Source organism: Protobothrops mucrosquamatus, unplaced genomic scaffold (genome assembly GCF_001527695.2).
Source record: "Protobothrops mucrosquamatus isolate PMUCROS unplaced genomic scaffold, P.Mucros_1.0 scaffold36, whole genome shotgun sequence".
NCBI classification, from domain to species: domain Eukaryota; kingdom Metazoa; phylum Chordata; class Lepidosauria; order Squamata; family Viperidae; genus Protobothrops; species Protobothrops mucrosquamatus.
This window is the reverse complement of record NW_015386420.1, coordinates 458231-467885: the sequence shown is the minus strand read 5'-3', so window position 1 is coordinate 467885 and position 9655 is coordinate 458231. Positions and strand designations below refer to the sequence as shown.

The window sequence follows — 9655 nt, the reverse complement described above, 5'->3', positions numbered from 1 at the left end:
GGGGTTAGTCTGTGAGCCAATATGTCTTGCTGTCAGCCAGTGCTGCGTCCTCGTCAAAAACTGGGGGATGATAGGCCCAGGACAGGCGTGGCAAGTTTGGCTGACTTGATCTGATTGGGCAGGAGGATTAAGTTAACCCAATCGTGGATTATCCATCTCCGTGCTGAGAAACGGCGTTCAGGTAAGACAACGCCTCTTCCAATGATCATCATGGTTCTCCTATGCTAAGTTCTCTCAAATTTGACTAAGATCATACTCCATTAAATTCCATAGAGGAGAATGTTTTATGAAATCAATCTGCTAATAGTGGTAAAAGCTTTCCTAGTTAATTAATGCATGCTGAGTATTTATAGACTATCCCAAAGGAGATAACTTCTGTAATTTGTTTCTGAGCAAAGATGAAAGTCTAGTCCTCTTTAAATGCATCTTCCTTATTCATAAGCAGCGAGAAAATCATGTGTGCCTTTTGCTAGACAGTTAACGGATGACCGTGTTTCCTTGTTCTTTTGTCACCATTATCTATGCCAATTGAGATATTAGCCAAGCTGTCTTTTTAATCATTGCATAATCATCAGAAGATGCTATGATTCTTTATATGACCCTTGTTGTAAATAAAACAACAAATAACTAGTTTTAAGGTTAGTTTGAGATCCATTAGTCTAATGGTTAAAGCACCAGGCTAAAAACCAGGAGGCTTAAGTTTTATTCCTGCTTTAGGCATGAAAGCCAGCTGGGTGACCTTCAGCCAATCCCTCTCTCTCAGCCCAACTCACCTCACTGGCTGGTTGTTGTGGGAAAAATAGGAAGAAGGAGTATTATGTATGTTCATTGCCTTGAGTTACTTATAAAGTAAGTAATAAAAGCAGAATTAAAAAAATCTAATATAATTTTGCTGTTGATTTTGCTAAATATCTACTCTATTGCTCACCTCTGTATAACAAATACTTTATTGATATTATGAATGTTGCTAGAAAATATTTTAATTGCCATCCTAGAACCCTGTCTAGATTTAAAATGTGATATTGTCTGGAGGATGGATACCTCCCTGCTCTGAAGTCTAATAAAATTAGCAGGACCTATCTTCCTTACATATTAGTAACAGTCCAGTGTTCTTCACACACCAATAGGTATTACAACATGATATTTAAGATAGATCCTGCTTTGAAACGCAGAGGAAGATTATTTCATTCAACCACATTCAACATTAATATACCATAGTTATTTACTATAGATGAGTCTTACATAGTAGTATTACTTACTGAAGTAGCCAGACATGGTACGTGTGGATTCAAAATTTAGGATAGCCTTTATAAACTACTACAGATAATCCCTGAGTTACGAGTGTTCACTTAACGTTCGTTCAAAGTTACGTGATGAGCACCCCCTAGTGCTTACGAGCAAGTCCCAAAGTTATGAATATTGCAGAACCATGGCAGTCGTTCATCCTTACGAGCGACCACAGTGGTTCTGCAACATTCACCCTGGTTATGCCCTCCTTCCCCACTCCCACCGTGGGTCTCCCTAGGCACCAGACCTTCAATACTCACCCTGCGAAAATCGAGATCCTTCACTTTCTTGGCTGTTCCAGGCCTTCGGTGCGTTCACAGAGAATGGAGGCCAAAAGTAACGCAAGATCATGCAAGATCAGTGGGGCGAGATCTCACACTACTGATCTCGCGTGATCTCATGGTACTTTAGGCCTCTATTCTCTGCAACAGAGAACGGAACCGAAGCTGGGGGATACTTCCACGTGTCTCCGGAGGCTGGTTCGGGGCTTCGGAGGTCTTTTCCAGGCCGCTGCAGCCTGGATCTAAAGCCAGGGAATGCTTCCGCGCACCCCGCGTGGCCCGATCAGGGCTCTGGAGGCCTTTTCCAGAGATGGAAGATTCATAGTTTTAGATTTTAATTCTATACAATTGATGTTTCTGGAAATGGATTGTTATGACATACTGTATTAAATGATGATGACATACCACATGTAAAACTGATACCATGGCAACTTTAAAAGTCTACACATTGGGCAGTATCTGAAAGCTCTGAAGAACCTCCACAAAGGCAGCCAGAGAAAAATTGTGTTTTTATGTGAAAGCTTGCTGTGCTTTCAATGAGTGAAGTAAATGACACGCTGATAGGATATAATGTTTCTGTGTATCCTGCTGGTATTATAGCAACCTTTATTATTATTGCAACTCTTTAATTTTTAGCAGACTGACTCCTTTCTCGGTTTGATTCTTTCTCATATCAGACTATCATACTGGCTGGCATAAAATGTCATTGTAAATTATTTACTAGATAAATTAGGATAAATACTTTTGCTTTATTGTTTGATTCACTATATAGCCAAAATAAGTTTAGCTGGAAAAAATGTGTATGTGATTTTTAAGCATAGAACTCTAATGTTAACAGCCAAGGTCTGTTTTATATACTTGGATCACCTATAGTACGGTGTGGAGTCCAGAGTACTTTAATAAAGAGTCTATACTGTAGAACAGACATGTCAAACTTGCGATGTCACGTGATGTTGCGAGATGTATCGGGACTATTTTGCCATTGCCGGCAATGGGATGGATGCAGCTCTGGTATGATGAAACCGGCCCGCGGGCCAGCAGTTTGACACCCCTGCTGTAGAATATAGATTTCTTTGTTGTGTACTCAATTATTAACCCCGACTAGTGAAGGTAGAGTGTAGGAATATGGAATTTAATTTGCTATTCATATAATTTTTGCTGTGAAACATTTTTCTCTATTACTGCTGATGAAATTTACTATTTTGTTTCTATTTTCTCCCAGGTTTCCTTTTGCTTAACTTCTTTTTAATTCTTAATTCTTCTTAATTACTGCAATTGAATAGTACAGCTCTTGAAATGCAAGTTTTGATTCTTTATATCTCTTGATTGTAGTGTCACAGAATTTGAGCGGGTTTTTTTTGTGTATTTAGAATAATTATATTGCCTTTCTGCTCTAGAAAGCTGATGCATTTTGCATTTGTCTTAAAGTTTCAGAATGGCATGCTGCTATCATGAAGTAGATAGCTGTTGGGTACAAATAATTCAGCACTTTGCAAATGGAAGTACAGTACAAGTCATTTAAATGGTTTAGGAAAATTGGGTATGGTATGCTAATATTGTTAATTGATAGGTTGAAGAAGATATGCTGTTTTCTTCAGAGTTATAGTTGAAAAGTTAATCCAAAATACAGACAACAAAACCATGCAGTAATGTAAAAGAAAAATAGCCCCACATTACTGGATTCTTCTCATTTTTATCATTGTTCCTACATTTTATCTTTTTATACACATACACACAGTAATCCTAATATATATATGTTATATATATATATATATAGTTTAATTTTATTCAGATTATCAAAATACAAGTGAAAATAAAGAATAAGGAAGGGGGAGGGAAAAACGGGAAGCAAAACTGTGAGGTAAAGGGGGAAAAAAGCGTTAACCTCCGTCTCTTTTCAATGCAGTAGAATAAAGTTAACATTACAGACTCAACTTTTTACTTTTGCATACAGGTAGCTCTTAACTTAGAATCATTCGTTTAGTGACCATTTGAAGTTACAGTGGCACTGAAAAAATGTCTTATGGCCGTTTTTCACACTTATGACCATTGCAACATCCCCATGGTCACATGATCAAAATTCTATGCTTGGCAACTGGCTCATATTTATAATGATTGCAGTGCCTCAGAGTCATGTGATTACCTTTTGCAACCTCCTGACAAGCAAAGTCAATGGGAAAGCTAGATTCACTTAACAACCGTATTAGTAACTTACCTGTAGTGATTTGCTTAACAATTGTGGTAAGAAAAGTCATAAAATGGGGCAAAACTCACTTAACAATTGTCTTGCTCAACAAATTTTGGGTTCAATTGTGGCCATAAGATGAGGACAAACTGTACTTAGTATATACTAGCAATTTTTACAACAATAACAAACTTATTAGTAAATCCCAAAGTGTAACAACAAACTTATCTAATCAACAAATCCCAAAGTCAGAATTTCATTTTTTCTGTCTTGAGCACAAAATCTAGAAAAATTATTCCTTTATTATATCTAAGTGCAATTCAACCAGCAATAAGATATTGCAAGAACAAACACTGAAAATGTGATCACTGTATTTCTTGAGGTTCGGACAAAGGCATAGTCACGCCAGGAACCCTGCATGAATGACCGCAGTGTTCATGTATGTTGCAGTTAATTCCTGTAAGTGCAGATCATGAACAAAATGGATTTTTCACTGATCCTTGCAGGAAGTTTTTAGCATTATGAAACTTGTCTATCTTGCTCAATTCACTAAGTTCTTGCTAACCTTAAATTTTTCATTTGGGATTCAAAGAGCCATATAAATCTAGGCATGGCCTGCCAAAACAAATGATAAGATGAGCATTATTGTACTATGGTTTGAATGGAGTAGTATTTTTATTTAGATAATTAATTGGGTATTAGTGTTAACATTCTTATTTAACTCAGAATTTAGCTCTGGAAAATATTATTATTAATCAATAGTTAGCAGGGATACAATTAAGGATAAATTACAGTATAATAGTTAAAGACAGGAATAGGATTTATACAGGTAGTTCTTGACTTATGACCACAATTGAGCCCAAAATTTCTGTTGCTAAGTGAGACATTTAAGTGAATTTTGCCCCATTTTACGACCTTTCTTGCCACAGTTGCTAAGTGAATCACTGCATATGTTACGCTAATAACACAGATGTAAGGTGAATCTGGCTTCCCCCTTGACTTTGCTTGTCAGGAGGTTACAAAAGGTGATCACATGACCCCAGGACACTGCAACTATCATAAATATGAGCTAGTTGCTAAGTATCCAAATTTTGATCACGTGACAATGGGGATGCTGCAATAGTCGTAAGTGTGAAAAACAGTCATAAGTCACTTTTATTAGTGCTGTTGTAACTTCAAATGGTCACTAGTGAACTGTTGTAAGTTGAGGACTACCTTTAGTCTGTTAAATGAGTTATCTTAATAAACTGAATCCATTACGATCTTTTTAGTTGCAGCAATGTATTTATCAGAAGATGTGCTGGCTATTAGCTTGGCTGGCTTCAAAAAGGACTGGACCTCATAATGGAAATAACGGGGATCAATGCTATCAGCCTGTGGTGATAGCATGAATGCCTCTGAAGGCCGTCTCTTGGAAGATTAGTGGACTTTCTTGTGCAATTGGTTAACTATTGTAAGAACAGACTGCTGAACTAGGCCAGGGTTAGGCCAGGGTCTGATGCAGCAGGACACTGCTTATATTCTTATGTTCGTAATACTATCTTAAATTATTTGAATTCAACTTTTCCTGATATCTTTCCTGGTTTTTTTTTAGGATTCCACAAGAAATATACTACAAAATGAATGATCTTGCTATCAAAAGAATAACAAATGTAATTATCAAATCACCTGAAGATAAACGAGAATATCGTGGATTAGAACTGGCAAATGGCATCAAAGCAGTGCTTATCAGTGATCCCACTACAGACAAATCTTCAGCTACACTTGATGTACACATAGGTATTTAATCAAATACTTTGGTTTGGTTTTGGTTTTATAGTGTATGATAACACAGGGTTACAAAATCATTTACTTACATAACTTAAGTAGAGTTGTAAATTTGCTTGGAAATTTTACTAACATTATTCCCAAGAATCAGTAGTTCAAATTAGAATTTATTTAATCAGATTTGTATGTTTACTTGGCACAACTGAAGATTTTCATGTTATTTTATAAACTTACAGATAGCAAAGGACCAGTAAGAAATTATATAAAAAATAAATAATCATAGGTTACAAGAAATAAAAAAGCAAGCAAGAAGAAAGTAAAATGGTAATAATAATAGAAATGGTAATGTAATAGTAGTAGTAGATTCAGCATCTTCTAATAGTGTTTACTATGGTATAGAATTTTGCTTATATTTTTCAAAAAGCTTGCACAGAATAAAGTAATCTCACTAAGCTAACAGCAACTTTTCTAAATATTTTTCTTTTATTTTTATGTAAAATAAAGTCTTGATTGACTCTCATGAAGTTTATTTAACATATCTTTTTTCTTTGCAGTTTCATATGCTTGCATTATACCTTCTCCTTTGATTTCTTAATAGTATACAGGGCTTTTTTTCAGCCGGAACGCGGCGGAACCGCGTTCCGGCACCTTTTTCCGGGCCGGCCGCACCGGAAATAGCCCCTCCCAAATTTTACTTGCATCCTGTTCTCTAAAGGGGCGGTCCTAGGGTTTGATGAGGGCGTGGCCAGGTTTGAGTTCCGCCACCTTTTCTCCGAGAAAAAAAGCCCTGATAGTATATATTACTATAACTTCAATGGAGATTTACCTGGAAGAATAGCCTGAAGAAATTGTATATATTCTAGTATGACTTAGCTACAGAGTAAATAAATCTACTTAATTGATTTCATATGTTGATCTTTTCTGAAGTAAATAAAGTTTCCTATACCGCATTGATTTAATTACAACTATCCCGTTTTAAAAAATTAATCTATTTGTAGAAGTTGGGCATGTTTTAATAAAACTTTAAAATTTATAATGGCTTGTTATATTTTTTTTTCTCTCCACAAGGATCATTATCTGATCCCATTAATATTCCTGGATTAAGCCATTTTTGTGAACATATGCTATTTTTGGGAACTAAAAAATTCCCAAAAGAAAATGAGTACAGCCAATTTCTCAGTGAACATGGAGGGAGTTCAAATGCTTTTACCAGTGGAGAACACACCAACTACTATTTTGATGTCTCACACGAACACTTAGAAGGTGCTCTTGACAGGTAAGCATATCATAATTATTCGGTAAATATATTGTTAACCATTGTGTGATTTTTACTGGGAATAAAAGTTCTACCTAATGTACTCTGTACTTCCAGCATAATCTTTATTAGACCAGTCGAAATTTTAAGTGAATATCATTATAATTCCTTTTCTTGCAACCTGAAAAATATTGAATTTTGCAAATGAGGGAAAATATATGTATCCCAGGATAATGTTGCAAGATCCAATCTGAGTTGATCACTGGGACCAAAGGTATATTCTTCCAAGCTTTCAGATTTGTGCTGAAGCTCATCCTCATGAGGATGGGAGAATGGGCTCCAGCACAAGTCCTAAAGCTTGGAAGAATAAACTTTTGGCCCCAGTGACTGACTCAGATCGGATCCTACAATATTGAAGTAAGTGTTACTACAAGACGCTCTCATATGGAAGGAGGAAGACATTTTACTCAAGATTCTGTTCTATTCACTAGGCAACCCTGTCCAGTTTAATTTTTTATTGACTTTTGCTAAATAAAAAAACCAATCCCAAATATTCCCAACTTTGCTAATATATATATTTAAAAGTTGCTTTCTGGTTTTTCAACTGGCCAGGTTTTATGCATCTCCTAATAGGATAGAAGCCACTTTGACTCTTACAACTGGGATTTACGTTTTCAAATCTGAAAACTTAGAAACATTTGCTGTTTCTCCTTCATAGTAAGCTTTGGGAAAATATTGATATGAAGCTAATCTGTATTTGCTAAATTCAACTTTGTATGTCTGAAATCTATCATTACATTTAACCAGGGAAACTAGTACAGAATGTATTAATCTATAATCTGCTTCATCCTTTTTGCTTTCTTTATCATAGAGAATTTTTTTTAAACTTCACAATTTGTACAAATTCAGTTAATCTAATAAAGGGATAGCTTCTATGGAGTTTGGATTATTTCTGCTTTTCTGAAGTAATTCTGCAATAATTTAAAATTATATTCAAAATGTTAACAGTCTTTTTCCAGTTATTTAATATTCATATTTTGTACATTAAATAACTGGAAAAAGTCTGTTGATATTTTGGATATAATAGTAAAATGTTATATAAGTCCCTTGTTTGATATATAAAAATAGTTTTCCAGGAAGAAGAAACTCAGCAGTGCTTTAATATGTAAGACGATATCTGGGTTTAAATTTCCTTACTGCTTTATATAGCCATGAACTTATTTCTGGTAGTCCTTGCTTAATGACCATTTGTTCAGTGACTGTTTGAAGTTACAATGGTGACTGTTTGAAGTTACAGTGGTGCTGAATGAAGGCACTTACAGCCGATATCCTTGGAAGTTCCAGCTGTCACAGCATCTCTGTGGTCATGAGAGCAAAATTTGGGCCCACCCATATTTTTGACACATTCCTGTCTCCACTGGGTTTGCATGAGGAAGGTGCTGTGGAAATGTCCCAAAGGTTGTCAGATGACAGCTACAGGTGGATGGGAGTGTGCTGCATCTGCCAGGACCTCCTTTTGTGTGCCAGCCAGGTCCTTTTTTGCACATGGGCTGGGTCCTCCTTTTGTGCACTGGCCAGGACCTTCTTTTGTGAAAGAGGGACCTCGCTGGTACACAAAAGGACTGGCTTTTCATGGTGGCACAGCTGGGGCCATCTTTCACACAGGCCCTTTTTTGTATGCCACCCAGATTCTTTTCATTAAATATATGCTGGAATGCTCCGTGTGGGTTACAAATTGCCCATCCATTCTAACCTAACTTAAATTTTTAAATTGATAATAATTTGTGCTCCGTAAAGTGAATTACAATGGAACAATTACTTGGGAGTCATTCTGTGATTTTCAGCTGCAGTGGTCCAAATGAGTAAATTAATAGAGACACAAGCAGAGGTAAAGATCAAGGATGAATGAAAGTTATCTATCCTGAACTAAAAACCAAAGTCATGTTGTATACTCCCATACTTGTTATTTTAAACTTTAAAAATGTTATTGTATTTCAGTACATTAATCTGGAAAATATGGGACTTCCTTTGTATAGGTTTGCCCAATTTTTCTTGTGCCCTCTCTTTGATGAAAGCTGCAAAGATAGAGAAGTGAATGCTGTTGATTCTGAGCATGAGAAGAATTTAATGAACGATTCATGGAGACTATTTCAACTAGAAAAGGCTACTGGAAATCCTAATCATCCATTTAGCAAATTTGGGACAGGTAATTAAGAAAGCAATTTTTACATTATTTGGTCTCTTACACCATGAGGATATGATTCCTCATCTTTCTAAGCATTCAGTTATCATGCAAATAAAGATATATGGCATAGGTTGTGGAATCTTATTGATGTTGCAGCCTTTAGAATTATGGTAATTAAATTTCCTTGATTCAGCATAGAGCTGGAAGGGACCTTGGAGGTCTTCTAGTCCAACCCCCTGCTCAAGCAGGAGACCCTATAACATTTCAGACAAATGGCTGTCCAGTCTTTTCTTAAAAACCTCCAGTGATGAAGCACCCACAACTTCTGAAAGCAAGCTGTTCCACTGGTATATTGTTTTCATGGTTAGGAAGTTTCTCCTTAATTCCAGGTTGCTTCTCTCCTTGATTAGTTTCCATCCATTGTTTCTTGTTTTGCCTTCTGGTGCTGGAAAATAAATTGACTGCTTCTTTGTAGCAGTCTCTCAAATACTGGAATATTGCTATTATATGACCCCTTGTCCTTCTTTTTGTTAGACTAGCCATATCCAATTCCTGCAACCATTCTTCATATGTTTCAGTCTCCAGGCCTTTAATCATTTTAGTTGCTCTTCTCTGCATTTTTTCCAAAGTCTCAACATCTTTTTTGTAATTTGGTGATGCAAAACTGGATGCAGTATTCCAGGCATAGTCTTACT

At 36.2% G+C, this 9655-nt stretch overlaps 1 protein-coding gene across 1 annotated transcript in view; it reads left to right on the top strand.

Annotated features, from left to right (window-relative positions):
- IDE (insulin degrading enzyme) overlaps positions 1–9655 on the top strand; it is a 70951-nt gene that overhangs the window by 15704 nt on the left and 45592 nt on the right. The window contains exons 2-4 of the mRNA XM_015811289.1: positions 5348–5532; positions 6589–6796; positions 8812–8981. Of these exons, the coding sequence (XP_015666775.1) occupies positions 5348–5532; positions 6589–6796; positions 8812–8981 (563 nt within the window). The remainder of the gene's footprint in view (positions 1–5347; positions 5533–6588; positions 6797–8811; positions 8982–9655) is intronic.